The sequence below is a fragment of the Neolamprologus multifasciatus genome, chromosome 9 (assembly GCF_963576455.1).
Source record: "Neolamprologus multifasciatus chromosome 9, fNeoMul1.2, whole genome shotgun sequence".
Classification (NCBI taxonomy): Eukaryota; Metazoa; Chordata; class Actinopteri; order Cichliformes; family Cichlidae; genus Neolamprologus; species Neolamprologus multifasciatus.
This window is the reverse complement of record NC_140447.1, coordinates 28,401,705-28,428,900: the sequence shown is the minus strand read 5'-3', so window position 1 is coordinate 28,428,900 and position 27,196 is coordinate 28,401,705. Positions and strand designations below refer to the sequence as shown.

At 41.0% G+C, this 27,196-nt stretch overlaps 3 protein-coding genes across 5 annotated transcripts in view; 1 reads left to right on the top strand and 2 right to left on the bottom strand.

Moving 5' to 3' along the window:
* The window catches only part of LOC146511726 (uncharacterized), a 55,051-nt gene extending 32,264 nt beyond the window's left edge, over positions 1-22,787 (bottom strand). The window contains exon 1 of the mRNA XM_085172361.1: positions 22,495-22,787. Coding sequence (XP_085028487.1) covers positions 22,495-22,512 — 18 coding nt within the window. The 5' untranslated portion in view covers positions 22,513-22,787. The remainder of the gene's footprint in view (positions 1-22,494) is intronic.
* The window catches only part of LOC146511717 (uncharacterized), a 237,844-nt gene that overhangs the window by 107,667 nt on the left and 102,981 nt on the right, over positions 1-27,196 (top strand). The gene's annotated exons all lie outside the window — the stretch shown is intronic.
* Positions 46-7,954, bottom strand: LOC146511727 (uncharacterized). Of its 2 annotated transcripts, none has more exons than XM_085172356.1 (4): positions 7,722-7,954; positions 4,158-4,263; positions 2,140-3,156; positions 46-1,814 (listed from the first exon to the last, which is right to left on the bottom strand). In XM_085172356.1, exons 2-4 carry the CDS (start codon positions 4,173-4,175, stop codon positions 1,122-1,124), a joined length of 1,728 nt encoding a protein of 575 aa, XP_085028482.1. In that variant the 5' UTR covers positions 4,176-4,263; positions 7,722-7,954; the 3' UTR covers positions 46-1,121. The 2 variants fall into 2 exon arrangements, with proteins under 2 accessions (XP_085028482.1, XP_085028483.1); XM_085172357.1 differs by lacking the exon at positions 7,722-7,954 and adding an exon at positions 5,089-7,715.

Here is a 27,196-nt window from a genome sequence, read left to right as displayed (position 1 = left end):
TTTAAACAAAATATTTTCCAGTTACAGAAATCATGAAATCCAAACTAAAGTGTTACTGTTGCTTTATGCATTTTATATAAATAATCGATGATGGTACTGACATGAAGGAAGAGAAAGTTACAGGTTGCATCCTTTGAGTTTGTCTCCGTGCCTTTAGGTGATTTTCAGAAGGACAGATGTTTCTGTTCAATTCTTAAATCAATTTTTTCAATCACAAACACTATTTTAAAGCTTCTAAAGAGTAAAATATTAATGGTAATTATAATAACAGTAATAAAAACAAAAGCTCTCAGATCCATCAAACCAACTAGCAGAGAGAACAATAAGAGAAGAGAAAACTTTAACCTTGTAGACTTCATTATGTTCCAGCTGCTCTACAGACGCTGTGACCTCGAACTTAAGCAGGTCGTAAAGTATGTGCAACTCAATAACTTCATAATTACACCCTGTGGTATTTAGGCAGCAGAACAACTAAGAACAACAACTATCTTTGTTTAGATGCAAGAAGAATCATATAGAAATGAAAAAGTATTAATATAAATCCAGAGCAAAGATATCCTCTAAATCAGCGTAGCACATGTGCAGCTGCTGGGATTCACTTAAGCATTCGGCTCATTGCGTTTGCAGATTTTTCTCTCGCTGTTCTGGCTCACAGCGCTTCAAGCACAAAAATAAATATCCCCAAAGGTGTGAAAGGGAGCTAATTAGTAAGAGTATTGTTACTCTCCCCAGGAGTAGTCCAGCAGTAGAAATCAGTCCAATAACAAGGTGTGTAACATCTAGCAGGGTGACAGAAAAACCCAGGGTAACTTCTAAAGACCTCAACGTCTCTCTCACATTGTGTTTTTTAAACATGTCTCCATTTGTCACTTCAGTCTTTACTCTGAAATACATGAAGAAAAATCATGGCTGAAACAATTTCTCATGAAACCAGGGGTGTGGTCCAACAGTCAGTTTTGGTGAGGAAGGTTCCTAACTGAGAGAAGTGACCCAGAAGTATCTGTGTAGCAGCCACAATGAATCAAGATCATGAGCTTTATTAACTGATCAAAGTCTATTCTTCGATCTTCTGTATTATTCAGTTTGCATTGGTAATGCAGAAGTTCAGCCCAGCAACCAATTCAGTTCAACACAAGTTTAAATGATTCTATCTGAACTCTGTGGAGCCTGATCTCAAGGTTTTTGAGTCTGACACTGAAACCAGAGGATCTTTCTGTCTCTTCAGATTCACTGTGATCCAGTGATGGGAGTGATTTCAGCCCTGAGTGATCACGCTGATGTTTGCACAGAGCAGACAATGAGGTGAATGTTTTGGCACATTGGTAACAGTGAAACAGTTTGTTAGTAACGTGGGATCGTTTGTGTTCGGAGTATGAACTGAGATTCCTGAAGCTCTTGCCACACTGGTCACAGCTGTAGTTTCCTTCTATGTGTGTACGTTCATGATAGTTACGACTACTTGATTGTGAGAAGCTTTTGTCACAGTGTCTGCACTTGTATGGTTTCTCTCCCGTGTGGACTCGTTTGTGTTTTTTAAGGTTACTTGCAGTGGTGAAGGATGACCCACACTGATCACACAGGTGCTTTTTAACCCCACTGTGAATCTGTTCATGTTGTTTTAAGTGATGTGATGTGGTGAAGCTTCTCCCACATTCTTTGCAGTATTTCAGTTTGTCTCCAGTGTGTCTACGTTGATGTGTTTTTAGGTTATTTTGATGACTGAAAGTTTTTCCACAGACGTCACAACGAAAGTCTTTCCCACCACCACAGTGATGACAGGGTTGAGAACTGGATCCATCTGTGTCGCTCTGCTTCTAAACAAAGACACAAAGACAGTGTAAGTCAATCCTTCAACATTTTTATCCTAAACGTCGCCTGAAATAAAGAGCATCTCTGCAGACGTCCAATTACATTTTACTGTTTCAGTTAACACACTCAGTTTACTGGGCTGCAATAACTACAATACTACCACCATAATACTACAGTAATACTAAAATCATAACTGACATGAAAATCTGAATAATCACTCAGAGCTGTTTTTCCATGAAGTAGAATTGCTAACATGCTAACACAATTTAATGAGCAGAGTTGTTTCAAACAGTCAGGCTAAAATGACAAGATAAAAATATAAATACATACCTCACAGTAACTGCACTTGTAGAGTCTCTTTCTGGTGTGGATCTGTTGGTGTCCTCTCAGGTAACGTGGAGATTTAAAAGTCTTCTCACACAGGTCACATTGATAAGGTCTCTCCTCAGTGTGGGTAAACATGTGTCGTTGTAACTGTGCGTCTGTTGTAAACTCTTTGCCACACTGTTCACAGCAGTACACATCATGTCTGGTGTGAATGCGTAGGTGTATATTTCGGTACCCTCTCTGGCTGAAAGTTTTTCCACAGATGTCACAGCTGTATGCCTTAATTCCAGAGTGGGTAACTAGATGCCTCTGTAAGCTCCTACTGCGATTAAAAGCTCTGCCACACTGATCACAGCTGTACGCTTTAACTCCACTGTGGATGAGTTGGTGTTGTTTTAGGTGACCCTTCAAGGAAAAAGACTTTCCACACAAGTCACAGCTGAACGGTCTCTCTCCAGTGTGGATGAACTGATGACGTTTTAGTTTAGCCTTCTCAGTAAACTCCTTCCCACACTGATCACAGCTGTATGCTTGAACTCCACTGTGGATGAGTTCGTGCTGTTTTAGGGAACCCTTCCTGGAAAAAGACTTTCCACACAAGTCACAGTTGAACGGTCTCTCTCCAGTGTGGATGAACTGATGACGTTTTAGTAAAGCCTTCAGAGCAAAATCCTTCCCACAAATGTCACAGCTGTATGCCTTAATTCCAGAGTGGGTAACTAGATGACTCTGTAAGCTACCACTTTGAGCAAAAGCTCTGCCACACTCATCACAGCTGTACGCTTTAACTCCACTGTGGATGAGTTGGTGTTGTTTTAGGTGACCCTTCAAGGAAAAAGACTTTCCACACAAGTCACAGCTGAACGGTCTCTCTCCAGTGTGGATGACCTGATGAAGTTTTAGTGAATTCTTCCTAGTAAACTCCTTCCCACACTCGTCACAGGTGTGTTTTTTCTCTCTCTTTCTTCTGTGAGGTTTGTCGGCCTCCTGAGAGCGCTGACTTCTCGCTCCATGTTGGTCCTGCAGTGACAGAGATACAAACAGAGCCAGTGAGTGAAATGCAGTCGTGGAACAAACTGAGCCTTCAAACTCCCTCCATTTTAAACCTGAAGGTGGAGTGTGGCACCAAACACCTTAAAGGTCTCTTATCCCCACCTGCTGGTAGTAGAAACACATTACATCCAACCTGGTGTTAAAAAGAATTCATGACTGTTTAAACACTAAAATCATGCCCATCCCTCCTGATTGCACACACACACACACACACACACACACACTAAATTATTATTTTATCATTTATATTATAGTGTTGTTTCCTATTACATCTTTCTTTAATTTTTATAGATTTATACATAATTATTCAGTGATAATAAATCCTATGTTTGTTTATTCAAAAAGAACCCCATTAGCTTCTACAACAGATGTTGCTCATCTTCCGTCAAATACAATCACATAAAATATTATACAATAAAGTGGATTCAAGATATCCACACAATTTGGCTCTTACATCCACAGCGAGGTTTCACAATTGTTAAATTATAAGGAATCAATAATAATAATAATAATATCTATCACATTGAGGCGCATTGCACAAATTTCAAAAACAAATAATCTCTTAAAATATTACAACAACTAAAAGCTCTGTAAATCGGCTTTTAAGTGGTCATTGAAGTTTTGAATAGTTTGAATAATTCTCTAATTTTATAAGGCAATTTATTCCACTTAAAAGATGCTCTAAATATAACAGTTTTACAAAAAGTTACTTTGTTTTTAATTTGTGATAACAATATAACTGACGATATAATTGACACTAGACAAAATACTTTAGAACTCCACAACTTTATTAAAAAGCTCATCAATGTATTTTCAGTTAAACAAGCTGTTTTTATGTGCATTAAAGTTATATAAAAATTTAACAGTGCAAATGCAAATTGCTTGCTGACAGTTAAACCAAAAGGATTTTCCAGAGGAAATTGGCCGACATTTGCTCCAAGGTCATATCGCCCTGCTCTGTCTGTCACCTTCTGTGTTGAGCTCATTGTTTTCTCTGTAGTGGCTGAGCTGAGTCCAAGTAGCTGAAAATGTTCCTCTGCTGCTCCGTCAGACTCTTCTCCTCCTGCTGATCAGCTGGGACACAAAACAGATCTTTGTTAGGCTCCACACTGCACTGGAGAGTCAAAGTGTCTCATATGTTCATCTGACAAGTAAAAGAACACATTTTTGCTTCCCGAGGTGGGCAACTTAGTGGAAACAAACACAAAAGGTTTGAGCACCGATACCTGGCATTGCTGGCATTGAAAGATGCAATGCCAGCAATGAGGATTGTCAAGACTAAAACCAATCATTAAGCAAAGACAACAGGGATCATTTCTTTCTGTTTATTTAGCATTCACAACATTTGTAGTTGCCTTCTGTACAGGGGAAGTCCACGCACACTGTGTGGTACCGACATCCGCAGAAGGTGCATTCAATCTCTGTAAGAAAAACTAGATTGTCTGAGACTAAAATGATATTAAGAAAAGGAGAGGTGATTTGTAAAACTTCAAGTGTATGATAAGGTGAAAACAAATACACAATTGCATGTCATGTAGCTGAAGGTTTTTTTTCTTCTTCTTTTGGAAGACCTGAAAACACTGAAAGTTACAAATGTATTGTGCTTGAAACAAATTCAAAATAGGTGATAAAGCCAGCTGCACATGTGTGTCACAAGTAAATCTGGCTGTATAATAAACAGAAACAAGTGATCCCTGCTGTCTTTGCTTAATGATTGGTTTGAGTCTTGACAATCCACATTGCATCTTTCAATGTTTGTGGGTAGATTTGAATGCACCAGTGTAAGTGCAGCCACTCAGCCTCTACTCAATGTGGTCATAGAAACAGGTGCAGATGTGTCACGAGTTAATCTAGTAGTAGGCTATGGCACTTGGCCACAGGTGGCAGTAGTGGACTGACCTCCATTTGAGACTGCTCCAGCTGCTCTGTGACAGTCAGTAGATCTGCTACAAATAGCAAATCATATGCAAGTTTTGGAAATTACATTATAAATATTCCTAACTTAGCCATGGCTGCCATGTTGATGTATTACCTATATTGACTGAAAATGTTCATTTCCAGAGAAAAGACACAGGCAGACTGTGCTTACAGGATGTGATGTTACATGTTATTATGTGATGTTATTGGAATCATCATGAATAACGGGAGTGGTGATTTCTATAACTTTGTGTATATAATTTGGCATTTCTTACTGATGTAGGCCAAAAATAAATACATAATAAAATTTTATTTATTTTAAAGGTTTATTTGCAAGATACAAAAACAGACAAAATAGAAAGTTCCACATGTATTGTGGAACTTTACACACACACACACACATAAAACTTATTAAGGATTGTACATTAACATAAAACTGTTGTTTCACCAGAGAAACACACACACACACACACACACACGGAGAGAGAGAGAGAGAGAGAGAGAGAGAGAGAGAGAGAGAGAGAGAGAGAGAGAGAGAGAGAGAGAGAGAGAGAGAGAGAGAGAGAGAGAGAGAGAGAATACAATGAGAACAGGACAAAACAATTAACAATGACTAATTAATATTAAAATCTGTAACATAATGTATTGTTTGGAGTTTAGTCTGATTGTTTCAGGATGACCTGCCATTATCCAATCACACATCTGCTTACCTGTATCTTTTGCTCGTTTCTCCTCCTTTTCTTTTCTATTTTTTCTAAACTGAGCACCTGATGGCTTTGAACTTTTCTTGTCCATCTTCCATTGGTTTTAATTTTGCACTCCAGTATGAACACAAATTCCCCAACCCGAGGATCACCATAACTTAACCTAATAGACCTACACCTTAGTTCACAGATTCACTTTGTTTAAGGTTTATTTCTGGGATTTCGCACAACCCAGTATTCAGATCGTGAATACATAATGGGCTTGGATTTACAACATTATGAATGAAATGTGCTCTATTTGCAAGCAGCATGTCCCCCTCCCCTTTCCAGGGGTTGTGTGAGAGACTTTAAATCATCAAACTGTAAATTATAAATTTTAAATTGTTATTGATCCCTTTACCCCTGGTCCTAAAGTGTATATTTATTTTCTTACTCTTCTTATATTTAGTGTTTGTTTACTTTCACTGCTGTAACTGGAGCCTCGTCGTCTCGTCTCTCTATATACTGGACTGTATGTAGCGGAGATGACAATAAAGTTTACTTTGACTTCAGCAGCGAGCAGGCGCACCGAGGGCTCTCGCGCTCACTTTTCGTGTATAGAATAAAAAAAAAAAAACATCGGTGCAAATTATAAGTCTAGTGTATCATAATGTCTGGTGTGTTTTATTTTGCGAGTTGATTATTAGATGCCGCTCCAGCCAGCCAGAGACTCCCCCGCCGCTCCGCCCTCTCCTCCCTGTGCCGCAAGCAGCAGGCGCACCTCGCAAACGGAGGGCGCCCTTACTCCCAGCAAATGGGTGATAGAAAACCGATCGGTGCCTACGACATTCCCAATATGCGCTGGCTGATGTCGGGGCAGCATGAGTACGAGCAATCTTATTTTAATTTTTTTTCCGATGCTTGTGATGCCCCACCACCCCACCACGATGCCGCCTCGGGCAACAGCCCGTGTAGCCCGCATCAAAAATCGCTACTGTGTGTGTCACAAGTTAATCTAGTAGTAGGCTATGGTACTTGGCCAGAGGTGGCGCTGGTTGACTCGACTCCATTTGAGTAGTAAACTGCACTAGTTGTGAAGCAAAAACGCTGAAATCGGAGTAATAACACGTACGAGGGGAACGATGACAAAGACAAGATTCTCCCGATCGTTTACTCTTGCTGTCCTGTGAACACCATCAGCATGAGAATATCACCAGGTAAACCCGCGATATTTGTAAACATTTTGTTGTTCTGGAGGAACAAGACTGACGGAGTGTGTTTGAGGTAACCTCACAAATGTCACAGATGACATATTTGGTGTTTATTTGGTGTTTTGTCGGTAGCGGCTCCTGAAAAGCAAGTCTGTTCAACCAACTCCAGTTAACAGCCCACGTGTGTGTACACACACACACACACACACACACACACACACACACACACACACACACACAGCCCTTTTGAATGTTGGCAAGTATGTGTATGTGGTGTTAAATAGGCCTATACTACTGTGCTTTGATGTTGCTCGTAAGGGTGAAACTCATTGTGAAACGTTTGAGAACCACTGCTACAGAACAATGGAGATTTCCCTTATATGGTAACAACCTCAACTCACGTGACGCCCAGAATTGTACAATACTGATGCTTGAGAGCGCGCGTGTGATGCAAGTATGTGTAGAGTGTTGAGCGCGTGATCAGTGGTGAGAAAAACAAATCACGAAACTTGACCTTTCTATACTCGTGGCTCACTTACACTTCTAATCTATTCGTTTGCACACTTACACACATCCAGCTGTGGTTTCCTGTTTTGCTGCACTCTGGAGAGCCTCGCCTTTAACGGTCTTCTCTCACAGAGAGCAACAGAAAACTTCACTCAAAAAACTTCGAAAAACTCAAGATTGACTGAACTCAGTTCAAAGTTACCTTGACACTTACCTTTAGATGTGAGAGGTTGTGATGGTCCGCTGAAACTGACGCTCCGGTGCGTGTGTCAAAAACATCAACAAGCTGCTTCAGAAGCACTGTGTCGAGGCTTGATTCGTTTGGCCAGAGTCACATGATTAGTGACGTCTGAAGTTTCTGTACTTTTTTTTAATTGAACTTTATTGAACACACAATGAGTATACAACATACAAACAGATGAAGTTTACGAAAGAACAGAACATGAACATACAAAATCAGGAGTAAAAAATTATGATATGAGTAAGCGCAAAAATCAACATATAAATATTGTTCTGAGAGCGTTTTTGTTGGTTTAGTCTGAAATTGATTGTATGTACAATTCCATATCCTTATAAAAAGGCAGAAATATGGTGTTTTATTAATAAACTTACATTTATAGATAGAACATTTAGCTAAACGTATTAAGAAATGTACAATAAAAAAACATTTATCATTCTTCCTGGGGAACTTAAAGAAACAGAATAAAACATTTTCCCATCATTAAGAAAACTCCCTTAAAATATGGACAATAACAAAACTGCTAAATTCCTTCCAGAATCTCTGTGTAGAGGAACAGTACCAAAAAAGATGTGCCACAGTTTCTGGATGATCCCCACAGAAAGTTCAATTAGTATTTATGTGTCTTTTAAATGTTACCATATAGTGACTGGCAGGGTAACATTTATGAAGAATTTTATATGAGATTTCCTTCACCTTGTTTACAATTAGATATTTATGGGATCATCCAGACTGTCTTCCAGGTGATATCTGGAACATGTCGGTTCCAGTAAGATATTATATATATGGGAGAGACACGATATCTTCTTGGAATAAACTACGTATTCTGTTATTGCTGTTACCAAGTTCCTGTGAAAAGCAGATTTTTCCCACTGCTGACTCAGCTGGATCAGGGAGAGTGACTGAGGTAGATATTGAACTGTCAGTGTTTTTATATAACATTCAAGTACCTGAGGGTATGGCACCAAGCATCATTGAGAATTCCCGAACACTTACGGGAAAATTATAAAGTGTAAGCGATTCTTTGTAAGTAAGTAGTGTTCCCTCTTTATTAACCAGCTGAGCCACCAATAGGATCCCATTTTGGACCCAAGTTTCCAGGAAAAGTGATAATAAAAGAAATAAAATATCTCTGTTGTTCCAGATGAGGTATTTGTGTAGTGAGAAGTTGTGTTTATAAATGAGGGTCCACGCTAAGAGGACCTGCTGCAGATATATATATGATAATGTTAAGTTTTAGATTTTAAATAGGCTATAAATTTTACTACAGAGTAGGACGGATTGTAGGGTAGCAAACATAGTCGGGAAACACGTTTTGAACACAGCAGGTTACCTGGGTGTAATGTTTTTACTGGTTGTAATGCTTTTTTTTCAGTTAAAAAGAAACATGGACTGCCTCCTACCTAACTATATAAAGAGTAATTGAAGGTTAAATGCAGCAAATATGTCCTGGTTTAAGCCAGACACTTACACCTGCGCTCCGCTGCGTCTAAGCCACTATCGCTCTGGCAGCTGAAGCACTCCCAAAAATGGGCTAAAATCGCCCCTGCTTTAAGATTATCTGACTAGTAACGGATTGCATTTATATTTATAGAGCCGGGTGGAGGTATGCTACACCAATGCTTGTAATGAAAAGAAGGACTTTCTATTGCTTGTAGAGAGCCATTTCTTTTTACAATAGCGGATGTATTTTACTTTCTTATATTAACCTACAGGCCGCCCACTCGTCTCCTCGTATGTGTAAAAAATATCCCTTAGTGAAAAAAGCGCCGCTCACATATTCAGAACTCTATCCCAAATAATTTTATTAAAACACCCTGATGAGGTATTTTGGTTTGGTGGAGCCACTCATACCAAAGTAAAGAGTCTTTCTTCATTTTTATAGCTACTTTTACAACGGGTTTTCTCGTTAACAGAAAATAGACAGAAACCCTAAAAGAAAATGGCTTTGTTTTACGCACATCAAGAAGGAGTCAGACGACCGTCGGTTCATCCCGGTCAATGTTTCCTCCGTCGGGTACCATAAACATATAAGAAAAACCCCCCAGAGAATTTATTATTTTTCTAAGAGTGAGAGAGAGAGAGAGAGAGTGAGAGAGCAAATCGATCAAACTTTTCTACAAAACACGTAGTTATACACGTTATAAATGTTAACCAACCTTTGACACATGGATGTTGGCTTAATTTTTACCCAAAGAGAAATTTGACCCCAATAAAAAACACAGGATACTGTGGTGAACACTTACCTCAACTTTGATGGGTTTTTTTTCACATCCATTTATTCTGAAAAAAAAGTAAACATGTTACAAGGACAGTTTTGACACAATGCCCAGTGCAGAGTACATGAATGGGAAGTAGGAATTCCTCCTCTCTATACTTACACTCCTCCCTAACAAATGCCGAGTCATCATCTCCATAATCTGTGTCTGGATTTATCCCACTTTTCGAGTTTCATTGGAGTGTACTCAAGTGCACAAGATGTAAAACAATGTATTCGTTTTTTAAGCCATTCGCCGAGTCCACGTCAAGATGCCATTTATTTAAGAGTCTAATGATTTTTTAAATTCAAATTGTGCAAACTTCAACGCAGTAACATTGACAATAGAACACTAGAACTCATTTTTGTTGGACACAAGAACAACTCGAGCATGTTTTTCGGGAGCTGAACTAGGGCTTACACGTTGGCTGTGCCCCTGCATGGGACCAGTGCGAGGTTGTGCGGCAAATCCCGGCGTGGAGGGTCCAGACACTCCCACGGCGCAGACTTTGATGTCCCCACAGAGCGTTTCTGGTGTGGCTTATGCAAAAGAGACAATACAGCGTGTTTCTCTGCTCCCGGTAAGCATGTCTGTTGTAGCCTGCACTTTATAATTGTCTCTTTGATTATTCAAACAGTGTTTAAAATGTGACTCGTTTGTTATCCAAAAACATTTTATTTATTTTACTGATTTAAAATTATATGTATATATCTGAATTTTTTTTTTTTTTTTTTTTAGCTCAAACAGACTCTTGAGCATATTCATATAGCAAATCCACATAACCAGTCTGCACCCTAATGTACATCTTTTAAGTGTATGTTAATCAGTACATGAAGCGTACCTCTGAAAAGAGTCCATCATTTGTGAATTTACTGATTTGTTTTTAACTGCAGTTTTCACAAACTGTGGATGATGAAATCCTCTTTATTTTAGAAAATGTCTTTAAACTATCGCGGTTCAAACTTACTGAGTTCCCGAGCTACTTTTTTACTATGTGAATAAACTATTCAAACTAGAAAAGATTTAAAGACACATCTTAATTGGAAAAAAAGGCGAAAAATTGGGAATGAAATTTATGTGACTGTTCATCTAAAAGCCAGCAGAGAGTGAAAATCCAAGAGCTGCTGCAATCCTCTGCATTAATGATCTCTCTCAGAAGTCTTGACACGTGCTTATAACTTAAACCACAAAAAACTCAGTTACAGCTGGTAAGATTTATGGTATAAACCAGACTTTCACAGCCTGCATCTTTACAGGGTTTTTTCTGCTTTTGTTCACTCCTAGTGTGATTAAAAAAACAACAAACACAGAGCCCACTAACTATTAGCCGCTTCCCCCCCCTAAACAGTCAGTTGACTGAGAGAAATGCAATCCATTATTGTGAACGCTGAACGAGATGTGCTCCATAGTCAAACTTATATTTCCTTAACTTACATCCTATGTTCTGTTTAATTCCGACATCCCTTCATGGTTTGATGGAAAATTGGTTAAACCATTGCTCAACTTATGTCTGAATGACGGCAGATAATTCTGATGAAACTGACCCCGTAAGCACTTTGCAGCTGAGTCGAGGGCTCGTGGAAATAAAGTCAGGAGGTGTTGTAACGTCGGGTTGCGTTTAGTGGTTGAGAGGAGGCGGCAAAACACTTAGCCAAAAGAATACACACTCGCACTGGCATTGGGAATTCCACAGCGTGTTCTTTAATATACCTTCTCTTCATCAACCATATAAGCCCGGTTGAACGGCTGCAGCTTAACAAGCATAGAGCGCAGTGTTCGCACAACCCATAACGTTGCAAACAAAGGTGCCTGGAGAGGTAAAACATAAAATCTGTCCCTCCTCATGCACTAGCGTGCAAGCACATGTCCACACAATCACAGAGAGAGTCAGTGGCGCATACGGATGACAACATTAACCCTTGACTTGGGTTGTCTTAAAGAGACACCACACCATTGTGACTGTTACAGTGTCCGGCGTGAGTGCGAGTGCGGTCTGTCCATTTGGGACGTCTGGGTGATTTTCAGAAGGACAGATGTTTCTGTTCAATTCTTAAATCCATCTTTTCAAACACAAACACTATTTTAAAGCCTCTAAAGAGTAAAATATTAATGATAATTATGATAACAGTAATAAAAACAAAAGCTCTCAGATCCATCAAACCAAGCAGCAGAGAGAACAATAAGTTAAGAAAAAACTTTAACCTTGTAGACTTCATTATGTTCCAGCTGCTCTACAGACGCTGTGACCTCGAACTTAAGCAGGTCGTAAAGTATGTGCAACTCAATAACTTCATAATTACACCCTGTGGTATTTAGGCAGCAGAACAACTAAGAATAACAACTACAAATAATGTTTTTAGGTTTCTGTTGTACTGCAAGGTTCTGTACAGGAGAACCAAACCAAGAGCAAATATTACGTCTCATTTACACCTGAGCACGAAGAGCCATCAAAATTTAGCAAATTTATTAATCTTTGTTTAGATGGTCTGGTCTGGTCCTTTATTTATACACTTCAGTGAGCGTTTGTTCCATACATTAAAATGTGGAGGTGTACGTGTGTGTGTGTGTGTGTCAGAGTGTGACCCCATAAACGACTTCCCTAAACCTGCTGGTCTGGAGGTCCAGCAGTTCATCTAAACAAAAGGCACTTAGACTAAGACAGATATAACTACATTAATCCTACCGTAAAACAATAAGACAAGGTACAACCTTTCCCATGCTCCTAGGATGTGGGGGTGAACGCCAGAACACGTGTTGTTACAGAATGTTACAGACCTCCCAGGATGAGACATTCTTTTAATATGCCACCAACTATATACTTCTAAACACAAATGATTACATGCAGTATTCTACCATATGCAAACGTATATCATTAAAAGATTATACGGACTACTAAATACAATTTTCCATTGACGACATGTCAGAGTTTCAAAGGTTAAACATGAGTTTCCAAAACGTTTTGCTGGAGAACAATGAACTATTTGACTGAGTTTCAATTATTTACAGACGAGCAAAACCAGGACAGAGAAAAAAGGACAAAACTGACAGAAAATAAGATCCCATGTAAATCTGTATTATGTAGAAGTTCCCACTAACTATTAGCCGCTTCCCCCCCCCCCCCCAAACAGTCAGTTGACTGAGAGAAATGCAATCCATTATTGTGAACGCTGAAGGAGATGTGCTCCATAGTCAAACTTATATTTCCTTAACTTACATCCTATGTTCTGTTTAATTCCGACATCCCTTCATGGTTTGATGGAAAATTGGTTAAACCATTGCTCAACTTATGTCTGAATGACGGCAGATAATTCTGATGAAACTGACCCCGTAAGCACTTTGCAGCTGAGTCGAGAGCTCGTGGAAATAAAGTCAGGAGGTGTTGTAACGTCGGGTTGCATTTAGTGGTTGAGAGGAGGCGGCAAAACACTTAGCCAAAAGAATACACACTCGCACTGGCATTGGGAATTCCACAGCGTGTTCTTTAATATACCTTCTCTTCATCAACCATATAAGCCCGGTTGAACGGCTGCAGCTTAACAAGCATAGAGCGCAGTGTTCGCACAACCCATAACGTTGCAAACAAAGGTGCCTGGAGAGGTAAAACATAAAATCCGTCCCTCCTCATGCACTAGCGTGCAAGCACATGTCCACAACAATCACAGAGAGAGTCAGTGGCGCATACGGATGACAACATTAACCCTTGACTTGGGTTGTCTTAAAGAGACACCACACCATTGTGACTGTTACAGTGTCCGGCGTGAGTGCGAGTGCGGTCTGTCCATTTGGGACGTCTGACAGACACTCTAGTGCAACTCAGAGTGTGAGCAGCAACTCCTGTATACTAAACATAAGAAAAGTAATTTGTAGTGCTTGACTTTTTTTTTAAACCGAGATTCCAGGGATCATGCTTATATGGTTTCTTTTATTCAAAAACAGGTTAGTTTAGCGATCGTGTAACTGTGTCCTTGACCTTTTACCAGCTTGAGAAGTTGGTTCCCTGGTGCAGAGATATTTGGGATGGTTCCAATGCTGAGTCTCCAAATGCATACAAAAGGATATTTTCTACGTTATTTCTTAAATGTGTATAAATGGGATGGGATGATGTTCGATAAAAGTAATAAACAATAAATGGACTGGTTCTTATATAGCGCTTTTCTACTCTTTCCGAGCACTCAAAGCGCTTTATACAGCCAATTCATTCACCCAATCACTTCTAAACTTAAGTGCTAAGTAGCTAACATTCATACACATTCACACTCCGATGGATGCATCGGAGAGTAACATGGGGTTAGTATCTTGCCCAAGGATATGTGGCATGCAGACTGGAGCAGCCTGGGATTGAACCACCGACCTTCTGGTTAGTGGCTGATCCGCTCTGCCACCTGAGCTACAGCCACCCCAAATGTAAATCTGTTTTTTTAACTTTGCAGACTCATTTACCCACTCCAGTGACAGCGATAAAAAAAGATCATGGCTTTAAAGAGATTGCATTACATTTTGTTTTTTGCTACATTAATAACTTTTCCAACTCTGATTCTCTGCAGGACCAACGCGGACATCAGTTTAGACTGAAATCCAGTTCCGACGGCATACGCAACATGTTCAAGCTGGCACGGAGGCATCTTTCTTTCAGCTTAACGAGTGAACCGTCAACTCGTTCAAACACACGTTAAAGTCTGTTTGGCTCGACACCACCGAACAGAGGCAGCAATATAACATCACTAACATTAACAGTGCAGTGAATCCTGCTTGTGCCGTGATATTCAGGACTGCAAACCGAGCAGCATCACTGATTTTCAGCTTGTTGTGTTTGTGGATATATGACTGACTTTAATTATCCATAAAATCATCACATTCTCTGTAAGATTAAGGTCGACTATTGAACAGAGAATATTTTAAAGTAAAGGCTTTAAAACCAAGTTAGTACAAACATCACTAATGTCACATAACTTTGCCGACATGTGGCCAACAGTAATGTTTTAATGTTCTTCATTATTAAACATTTGCACATAAATAAGTGACATAATATTCAGTAAGGCAAGGCAAGTTTATTTATATAGCACAACAAGGTCATTCAAAGTGCTTTAAAGAGACATTAAAAAACAAAAACAAATAAAAAGCATGATTTATTAAATTGATTAAAAAGAATTTAAGCTTAAAAGTGTGGATTTGGTGCTTTATTCAAATGCAGCTGAGAACAGGTGAGTCTTCAACCTGGATTTAAATAAACTGAGTGTTTCAGCTGATCTGAGGCTTTCTTGGGGTTTGTTCCAGATATATGGAGCATAAAAGCTGAATGCAGCTTCTCCGTGTCTGGTTCTGACTCTGGGAACTGATTAAAAAAAACGGATCCAGGTGACCTGAGGGATCTGGAAGGTTCATACTGGGTGAGGAGGTCACTGATGTATTTTGGTCCTAAACCATTCAGAACTTTATAGACCAGCATCAGAACTTCAAAGTCTATCCTCTGACGGACAGGCAGCCAGAGTGAAGACCTCAGAGCTGGACTGGTGTGGTCCACTTTTTTGGTCTTAGTGAGGACTCGAGCAGCAGAGTTCTGAATGAGCTGTAGTTGTCTGACTGCTTTTTTAGGTAGACTTGTAAAGATGCTGTTACAGTAATCAAGCCTACTAAAAATGAATGCATGGACTAGTTTTTCCAGGTCCTGTTGAGATATCATATCAGTACTTACTTTTAAACGTTTACTCTTTGGCCGCTCCACTTCCACCGTTTTTTTTGGCAAAATTATCCACACCCACGCCGCGCTATGCAATCTGGGATATGTTGGGCCACGAAGTCTACACCAACACATCCTTAAAATTCAGGGAAATGAAGGACGCATTTGAGGGCCGCATTTCGAGCAGCCTTTGAATTGGGACAGCCTTCGTCACGTTGCTGTGGCGTAATCGGCCTTAAAATGCGGCCTTTAAGGCTGCAGACCCTGAATTGGGATACAGACCAGGAGTGACATGTTTAGCCACATGTTCTCCTTAAGTTGCTGGCTGTCTGAGTGGTGTCCAAGAAACGATGTGGGCTTCATAGATAATTGGCAAAAATTCTGGAGGAAACCTGTTCTTGTTAGGAGAGAGGGCATCGATCCCACTTTGGATGGAGCAGCTCTCATTTCTAGAAATATGGACAAATTTATTAAACCCCCTAAAATATGACTATCCAGAGCTGGGACCAGGAAGCAGAGTTGCAGTCTTACACGCCTCTCTGCAGCTTCTCTCCTCCTGAAACGACAGCCTCAACACAGCATTTAATCTGTTATTAGAATATTAAATATTTCACTTTAATGTTGCAACTATGCGGTCACTTCTGTCTTTAAACAAAATATTTTCCAACTACAGAAATCATGAAATCCAAACTAAAGTGTTACTGTTGCTTTATGCATTTTATATAAATAATCGATGATGGTACTGACATGAAGGAAGAGAAAGTTACAGGTTGCATCCTTTGAGTTGGTCTCCGTGCCTTTGGGTGATTTTCAGAAGGACAGATGTTTCTGTTCAATTCTTAAATCAATTTTTTCAAACACAAACACTATTTTAGAGCTTCTAAAGAGTAAAATATTAATGGTAATTATAATAACAGTAATAAAAAAAAAAGCTCTCAGATCCATCAAACCAACTAGCAGAGAGAACAATAAGAGAAGAGAAAACTTTAACCTTGTAGACTTCATTATGTTCCAGCTGCTCTACAGACGCTGTGACCTCGAACTTAAGCAGGTCGTAAAGTATGTGCAACTCAATAACTTCATAATTACACCCTGTGGTATTTAGGCAGCAGAACAACTAAGAATAACAACTATCTTTGTTTAGATGCAAGAAGAATCATATAGAAATGAAAAAGTATTAATATAAATCCAGAGCAAAGATATCCTCTAAATCAGCGTAGCACATGTGCAGCTGCTGGGATTCACTTAAGCATTCGGCTCATTGCGTTTGCAGATTTTTCTCTCGCTGTTCTGGCTCACAGCGCTTCAAGCACAAAAATAAATATCCCCAAAGGTGTGAAAGGGAGCTAATTAGTAAGAGTATTGTTACTCTCCCCAGGAGTAGTCCAGCAGTAGAAATCAGTCCAATAACAAGGCGTGTAACATCTAGCAGGGTGACAGAAAAACCCAGGGTAACTTCTAAAGACCTCAACGTCTCTCTCACATTGTGTTTTTTAAACATGTTTCCATTTGTCACTTCAGTCTTTACTCTGAAATACATGAAGAGAAATCATGGCTGAAACAATTTCTCATGAAACCAGGGGTGTGGTCCAACAGTCAGTTTTGGTGAGGAAGGTTCCTAACTGAGAGAAGTGACCCAGAAGTATCTGTGTAGCAGCCACAATGAATCAAGATCATGAGCTTTATTAACTGATCAAAGTCTATTCTTTCATCTTCTGTATTATTCAGTTTGCAATGGTAATGTACAAGTTCAGCCCAGCAACCAATTCAGTTCAACACAAGTTTAAATGATTCTATCTGAACTCTGTGGAGCCTGATCTCAAGCTTTTTGAGTCTGACACTGAAACCAGAGGATCTTTCTGTCTCTTCAGATTCACTGTGATCCAGTGATGGGAGTGATTTCAGCCCTGAGTGATCACGCTGATGTTTGCACAGAGCAGACAATGAGGTGAATGTTTTGGCACATTGGTAACAGTGAAACAGTTTATTAGTAATGTGGGATCGTTTGTGTTCGGAGTATGAACTGAGATTCCTGAAGCTCTTGTCACACTGGTCACAGCTGTAGTTTCCTTCCATGTGTGCACGTTCATGAATGTTACGACTACTTGATTGTGAGAAGCTTTTGTCACAGTGTCTGCACTTGTATGGTTTCTCTCCCGTGTGGACTCGTTTGTGTGTTTTAAGCCCACATGCAGTAGTGAAGGATGACCCACAGTGATCACACATGTGCTTTTTAACCCCACTGTGAATCAGTTGATGTCGTTTTAAGTGATATGATGTGGTGAAGCTTCTCCCACATTCTTTGCAGTATTTCAGTTTGTCTCCAGTGTGTCTACGTTGATGTGTTTTAAGAGCAGCTTGCCAACTGAAAGTTTTTCCGCAGAGGTCACAACGAAAGTCTTTCCCACCACCACAGTGATGACAGGGTTGAGAACTGGATCCATCTGTGTCGCTCTGTTTCTAAACAAAGACACAAAGACAGTGTAAGTCAGTCCTTCAACACTTTTATCCTGAACGTCTCCTGAAATAAAGAGCATCTCTGCAGACGTCCAATTACATTTTACTGTTTCAGCTAACACACTCAGTTTACTGGACTGCAATAACTACAACACTACCACCATAATACTACAGTAATACTAAAATCATAACTGAAATGAAAATCTGAATAATCACTCAGAGCTGCTTTTCCATGCAGTAGAATTGCTAACATGCTAACACAATTTAATGAGCAGAGTTGTTCCAAACAGTCAGGCTAAAATGACAAGATAACAATATAAACACATACCTCACAGTAGCTGCACTTGTAGAGTCTCTTTCTGGTGTGGGATCTGTTGGTGAGTCTCAGGGAATGTGGAGATTTTAAAAGTCTTCTCACACAGGTCACATTTATAAGGTCGTCCCTCAGTGTGGTAAACATGTGTTATTGTAACTGTTGGTCTGTAGCAAAGTATTTGCCACACTGTTCACAGCAGTACACATCATGTCTGGTGTGAATGCGTAGGTGTCTATTTCGGTACCCTCTCTGGCTGAAAGTTTTTCCACAAATGTCACAGATGTATGGCTTAATTCCAGAGTGGGTAACTAGATGCTTCTGTAAGCTGCTACTGTGATTAAAAGCTCTGCCACACTGATCACAGCTGTACGCTTTAACTCCACTGTGGATGAGTTGGTGTTGTTTTAGGGAATCCTTCCAGGAAAAAGACTTTCCACACAAGTCACAGCTGAACGGTCTCTCTCCAGTGTGGATGAACTGATGACTTTTTAGTGAAGCCTTCTCAGTAAACTCCTTCCCACACTCGTCACAGCTGTACGCCTTAACTCCACTGTGGATGAGTTCGTGCTGTTTTAGGTGACCCTTCCTGGTAAAAGACTTTCCACACAAGTCACAGCTGAACGGTCTCTCTCCAGTGTGGATGACCTGATGCTGTTTTAGTGAAGCCTTCAGAGCAAAATCCTTCCCACAAATGTCACAGCTGTATGCCTTAATTCCAGAGTGGCTAACTAGATGACTCTGTAAGTACCTACTGCGAGTAAAAGCTCTGCCACACTGATCACAGCTGTACGCTTTAACTCCACTGTGGATGAGTTGGTGTCTTTTTAGGGAATCCTTCAAGGAAAAAGACTTTCCACACAAGTCACAGCTGAACGGTCTCTCTCCAGTGTGGATGACCTGATGAAGTTTTAGTGAACCCTTCTCAGTAAAATGCTTCCCACACTCGTCACAGGTGTGTTTTTTCTCTCTCTTTCTTCTGTGAGGTTTGTCGGCCTCCTGAGAGCGCTGACTTCTCGCTCCATGTTGGTCCTGCAGTGACAGAGATACAAACAGAGCCAGTGAGTGAAATGCAGTCGTGGAACAAACTGAGCCTTCAAACTCCCTCCATTAACACTAGTTTTAAACCTGAAGGTGGAGTGTGGCACCAAACACCTTAAAGGTCTCTTATCCCCACCTGCTGGTAGTTCTAACACATTACATCCAACCTGGTGTTAAAAAGAATTCATGACTGTTTAAACACGAAAATCATGCCCATCCCTCTTGATTGTATGCACACGCACGCACACACACACACACACACACACACTAAATTATTATTTTATCATTTATATTATAGTGTTGTTTCCTATTACATCTTTCTTTAATTTTTATAGATTTATACATAATTATTCAGTGATAATAAATCCTATGTTTGTTTATTCAAAAAGAACCCCATTAGCTTCCACAACAGATGTTGCTCATCTTCCGTCAAATACAATCACATAAAATATTATACAATAAAGTGGATTCAATTTGGCTCTTACATCCACAGTGAGGTTTCACAATTGTTAAAATATAAGCAATCAATAATAATAATAATAATAATAATAATAATAATATCAATAACATTCAGGCACATTGCACAAATTTCAAAAACAAATAATCTCTTACAATATTACAACAACTAAAAGCTCTGTAAATCGGCTTTTAAGTGGTCATTGAAGTTTTGAATAGTTTGAATAATTCTCTAATTCATCCATCCATCCATCTTCATCCGCTTTATCCGAAGCCGGGTCGCGGGGGCAGCAGCCTAAGCAAAGAGGCCCAGACCTCCCTCTCCCCAGCCACCTCCTCCAGCTTATCCGGGGGAACACCAAGGCGTTCCCAGGCCAGCCGAGAGATATAATCTCTCCAGCGTGTCCTGGGTCTGCCCCGGGGCCTCCTCCCGGTGGGACATGCCTGGAACACCTCACCCAGGAGGCGCCCAGGGGGCATCCTTGTCAGATGCCCAAACCACCTCAGCTGGCTCCTTTCGATGTGGAGCAGCAGCGGCTCTACTCTGAGCCCCTCCCGGATGGCCGAACTTCTCACCCTATCTCTAAGGGGGAGGCCAGCCACCCTTCGGAGGAAGCTCATTTCCGCCGCTTGTATCCGCGATCTCGTTCTTTCGGTCACTACCCACAGCTCGTGGCCATAGGTGAGGGTAGGGACGTAGATCGACCGGTAAATTGAGAGCTTCGCTTTTACACTCAGCTCCCTCTTCACCACGACGGACCTGTGCAGCGTCTGCATTACTGCAGCTGCAGCCCCAATCCGTCTGTCGATCTCCGGCTCCCTTCTCCCATCACTCGCGAACAAGACCCCGAGATAGAACTCCTCCACTTGGGGCAGGAACTCATCCCCGACCCGGAGTGGGCACTCCACCCTTTTCAGGCTGAGAACCATGGCCTCAGATTTGGAGGTGCTGATCCTCATTCCTGCTGCTTCACACTCGGCTGCGAACCGCTCCAGTGCGAGCTGGAGGCCCTCACCCGATGAAGCCAACAGAACCACATCATCCGCAAAAATCAGAGATGAGATTCTGAGGCCACCAAAGCGAAAGCCCTCCGCCACTTGGCTGCGCCTAGAAATCCTGTCCATAAAAATTATGAACAGAACTGGTGAAAAAGGGCAGCCCTGGCGGAGCCCATCACCCACCGGGAACGAGTCCGACTTATTGCCGGCAATGCGAACCAAGCTCTTGCAACGGTTGTATAGGGATCGAATGGCCCGTAGCAATGGGCCAGACACCCCATACTCCCACAACACCTCCCACAGGGGACCCCGAGGGACACGGTCGAATGCCTTCTCCAAGTCCACAAAACACATGTAGACTGGTTGGGCAAACTCCCATGCACCCTCAAGTATCCTCGAGAGGATGAAGAGCTGGTCCAGTGTTCCGCGACCAGGACGAAAACCGCATTGTTCCTCCTGTATCCGAGGTTCGACTAGCGGACGAACTCTCCTTTCCAGCACCCTGGCATAGACTTTCCTGGGGAGGCTGAGGAGTGTGATCCCCCTGTAGTTGGAACACACCCTCCGGTCCCCCTTCTTAAAGATGGGGACCACCACCCCCGGTCTGCCAGTCCAGGGGTACTGCCCCTGATCTCCACGCAACATTGCAGAGGCGTGTCAACCAAGACAGCCCTACAACGTCCAGAGCCTTCAGGAACTCGGGGCGGACCTCATCAACACCAGGGGTTCTGCCACCAAGGAGTTGTTTAACTGCCTCAGTGACCCTCGCCCCCAGAAATTGGCGGGTCATTCCCCTCATCCCAGACTCTGCTTCCTCCTCGGAAGACGCGTCAGTGGGATTTGCCAGAATCTCTTCGAGGCAGTCCGAAAGTCTTTTTCCATGGCCTCTCCGAACTCCTCCCACACCCGAGTTTTTGCTTCAGCCACTGCCCGAGCCGCATTCCGCTTGGCCTGTCGATACCTGTCGGCTGCCTCCGGAGTCCCACAGGCTAACCAAGCCCGATAGGACTTGCCTTATAAAATTCTCTAATTTTATAAGGCAATTTATTCCACTTAAAAGATGCTCTAAATATAACAGTTTTACAAAAAGTTACTTTGTTTTTAATTTGTGATAACAATATAACTGACGATATAATTGACACTAGACAAAATACTTTACAACTCCACAACTTTATTAAAAAACTCATCAATATATTTTCAGTTAAACAAGCTGTTTTTATGTGCATTAAAGTTATATAAAAATTTAACAGTGCAAATGCAAATTGCTTGCTAACAGTTAAACCAAAATGATTTTCCAGAGGAAACTGGCCGACATTTGCTCCAAGGCATTTGCATTTGCACTGTTAAATTTTTATATAACTTTAATACACATAAAAAACAGCTGCTTGTTTAAGTGAAAATACATTGATAGGTTTTTTAATAAAGTTGTGGAGTTGTAAAGTATTTTGTCTAGTGTCAATTATATCGTCAGCTATATCGTTATCGCAAATTTTCAAATATGTATCATGATAAATATTTTTGGTCATATCGCCCTGCTCTGTCTGTCACCTTCTGTGTTGAGCTCATCGTTTTCTCTGTAGTGGCTGAGCTGAGTCCAAGTAGCTGAAAATGTTCCTCTGCTGCTCCGTCAGACTCTTCTCCTCCTGCTGATCAGCTGGGACACAAAACAGATCTTTGTTAGGCTCCACACTGCACTGAAGAGACAAAGTGTCTCATATGTTCACCTTACAAGTAAAAGAACACATTTTTGCTTCCCGAGGTGGGCAACTTATTGGAAACAAACACAAAAGGTTTGAGCACCGATACCTGGCATTGCTGGCATTGAAAGATGCAATGCCAGCAATGTGTGATTGTCAAGACTAAACCAATCATTAAGCAAAGACAACAGGGATCATTTCTTTTCTGTTTATTTAGCATTCACAACCATTTGTAGTTGCCTTCTGTACAGGGAAGTCCACGCACACTGTGTGTACCGCCATCCGCAGAAGGTGCATTCAATCTCTGTAAGAAAAACTAGATTGTCTGAGAGTAAAATGATATTAACAAAAAGGAGAGGTGATTTGTAAAACTTCAAGTGTATGATAAGGTGAAAACAAATCACAATTGCATGTTCATGTAGCTGAAGGTTTTTTTTTCTTCTTCTTTTGGAAGACCTGAAAACACTGAAAGTTACAAATGTATTGTGCTTGAACACAATTCAAAATAGGTGATAAAGCCAGCTGCACATGTGTGTCACAAGTAAATCTGGCTGTATAATAACAGAAACAAGTGATCCCTGCTGTCTTTGCTTAATGGTTGGTTTGAGTCTTGACAATCCACATTGCATCTTTCAGTGTTTGTGGGTAGATTTGAATGCACCAGTGTAAGTGCAGCCACTCAGCCTCTACTCAATGTGGTCATAGAAACAGGTGCAGATGTGTCACGAGTTAATCTAGTAGTAGGCTATGGCACTTGGCCACAGGTGGCAGTAGTGGACTGACCTCCATTTGAGACTGCTCCAGCTGCTCTGTGACAGTCAGTAGATCTGCTACAAATAGCAAATCATATGCAAGTTTTGGAAATTACATTAAAAATATTCCTAACTTAGCCATGGCAGCCATGTTGATGTATTACCTATATTGGCTGAAAATGTTCATTTCCAGAGAAAAGACACAGGCAGACTGTGCTTACAGGATGTGATGTTACATGTTATTATGTGATGTTATTGGAATCATCATGAATAACGGGAGTGGTGATTTCTATAACTTTGTGTATATAATTTGGCATTTCTTACTGATGTAGGCCAAAAATAAATAAATAATAAAATTTTATTTATTTTAAAGGTTTATTTGCAAGATACAAAAACAGACAAAATAGAAAGTTCCACATGTATTGTGGAACTTTACACACACACACACATAAAACTTATTAAGGACTGTACATTAACATAAAACTGTTGTTTCACCAGAGAAACACACACACACACACACGGAGGGAGGGGGAGAGGGAGGGAGGGGAGGGAGGAGAGAGAGAGAGAGAGAGAGAGAGAGAGAGAGAGAGAGCAAGAGAGAGAAAATATGCAAACAGCTACCAAACAGTCGTCATAATTCGTCATACAACGAGAACAGGACAAATCAACTATTAACAATGACTAATTAATATTAAAATCTGTAACATAATGTATTGTTTGGAGTTTAGTCTGATTGTTTCAGGATGACCTGCCATTATCCAATCACACATCTGCTTACCTGTATCTTTTGCTCGTTTCTCCTCCTTTTCTTTTCTATTTTTTCTAAACTGAGCACCTGATGGCCTTGAACTTTTCTTGTCCATCTTCCATTGGTTTAATTTTTGCACTCCAGTATGAACACAAAATCCTCAACCCGAGGATCACCACAACTTAACCTAACAGACCTACACCTTAGTTCACAGATTCACTTTGTTTAAGATTTATTTCTGGGATTTCGCACAACCCAGTATTCAGATCGTGAATACATAATGGGCTTGGATTTACAACATGATGAATGAAATGTGCTCTATTTGGAAGCAGTATGTCCCCCTCCCCTTTCCAGGGGTTGTGTGTGAGACTTTAAATCATCAAACTGTAAATTATAAATTTTAAATTGTTATTGATCCCTTTACTCCTGGTCCTAAAGCGTATATTTATTTTCTTACTCTTCTTATATTTATTGTTTGTTTACTTTCACTGCTGTAACTGGAGCCTCGTCGTCTCGTCTCTCTATATACTGGACTATATGTAGCGGAGATGACAATAAAGTTTACTTTGACTTCAGCAGCGAGCACGCGCACCGAGGGCTCTCGCGCTCACTTTTCGTGTATAGAATAAAAAAAAAACATCGGTGCCAAATTATAAGTCTGTATCATAATGTCTGGTGTGTTTATTTTGCGAGTTGGTTATTAGATGCCGCTCCAGCCAGCCAGAGACTCCCCCGCCGCCCCGCCCTCTCCTCCCTGTGCGCAAGCAGCAGGCGCACCTCGCAAACGGAGGGCCGCCCTTACTCCCAGCAAATGGGTGATAGATAAACCGATCGGTGCCTACGACATTCCCAATATGCGCTGGCATGATGTCGGCGGCAGCACGAGTACGAGCAATCTTATTTTAATTTTTTTTCCGATGCCGCCACCCACCACGATGCCGCCTCGGGCAACAGCCCGTGTCGCCCGCATCAAAAATCGCTACCTGTCACAAGTTAATCTGGCTGTAGGCTATGGTACTTGGCCAGAGGTGGCGCTGGTTGACTCGACTCCATTTGAGTAGTAAACTGCACTAGTTGTGAAGCAAAAACGCTGAAATCGGAGTAATAACACGTACGAGGGGAACGATGACAAAGACAAGATTCTCCCGATCGTTTACTCTTGCTGTCCTGTGAACACCATCTGCATGAGAATATCACCAGGTAAACCCGCGATATTTGTAAACATTTTGTTGTTCTAGAGGAATAAGACTGACGGAGTGTGTTTGAGGTAACCTCACAAATGTCACAGATGACATATTTGGTGTTTATTTGCTGTTTTGTCGGTAGCGGCTCCTGAAAAGCAAGTCTGCCACACATCTGTTCAACCAACTCCAGTTAACAGCCCACGTGTATATACACACACACACACACACACACACACCCCTTTTGAATGTTGGCAAGTATGTGTATGTGGTGTTAAATAGGCCTATACTACTGCGCTTTGATGTTGCTCGTAAGGGTGAAACTCATTGTGAAACGTTTGAGAACCTCTGCTACAGAACAATGGAGATGTCCCTTATATGGTAACACTTGCAACTCACGTGACGCCCAGAATTGTACAATACTGATGCTTGAGAGCGCGCGTGTGATGCAAGTATGTGTAGAGTGTTGAGCGCGTGATCAGTGGTGAGAAAAACAAATCACGAAACTTGACCTTTCTATACTCGTGGCTCACTTCCACTTCTAATCTATTCGTTTGCACACTTACACACACCCACCTGTGGTTTCCTGTTTTGCTACACTCTGGAGAGCCTCGCCTTTAACGGTCTTCTCTCACAGAGAGCAACAGAAAACTTCACTCAAAAAACTTCGAAAAACTCAAGATTGACTGAACTCAGTTCAAAGTTACCTTGACACTTACCTTTAGATGTGAGCGGTAGTGATTAGTGATGTGTCCTGTGTGTCGAAGCGTCGAATCGTGTGTCGGGTAATCTCGGGGGCGTTTCTGTGAAGCGCGTATCGAGGCTTGCTTTGATTACGTGTGCAGTGACGTTCGAGGCCTCGCGGGCAGTCCGTACCACGTGACTGATTCAGGGACTGGTTCACCGGTTCGCGCCAGATTCGAAATAAAATGGGCAGAAAAACACAGCTGATTTCCCATTACACTGTGTTGTGGAATTGGATTACGTACGTGTTACATAGTTACTTGAGCATTTCTTCTTCGATGGAGCCAGGAAGGAAGACATTTTTTATTTCATTTTATCTCTCCTAATAAAGTATGCACACAGTAATAAATATCACAAATGATAAGTCAACTTTATTTGTATAGCACATTTAAAAGACATCAAGTGCCGGCCAAAGTGCTGAACAGAGGAATAATATAATAAAAGAATTAAATAGAAAGAAAACTTTGTAAGACATGTAATATCAGCGAGATCCAAAAGCCTTGGAAATAAGTAGGGTCTTGAGATTTGATTTAAAAATTTCCAAGGATGGAGAGAATTTTATGAAGGGGGGAGACTATTCCAGAGTCTCGGGGCGGCAATGGAGAAAGCCCTGTCACCTCTAGATTTGAGCTGGGAGCGTGGAACTGATAAAACCATCTGACTGGAGGAGCGCAGAGATCGAGTGGGCAAGTGCAGGCTAAGAAGATCTAAAATGTAACCTGGAGCCAAACCATGGAGGGCTTTAAAAACAAATAATAAAACCTTAAAATCAATTCTATATTTAACTGGTAGCCAATGTAGTGATGCAAGTACCGGGGTAATATTCTCTCTCTTTCTAGTGCCCGTCAGGAGCCTTGCGGCTGCATTTTGAACAAGTTGCAGGCGTGACAGGCTTGAGTGACAAATACCTAAATAGAGAGAGTTACAGTAGTCAAGACGTGACGATATGAAAGCATGGATAACAGTTTCCAGGTCTTTAGATGACAGGATATTTTTTGAGTTAGAAACGCTCCTGAGTTGGAAAAAACTGCCACGAACAACAGAATTTATGTGCTTATCCAGCTTGAGAGTGGAATCAAAAATGAAACCAAGATTTTTTACATGGGGATGCACATTAGCTGATAATGG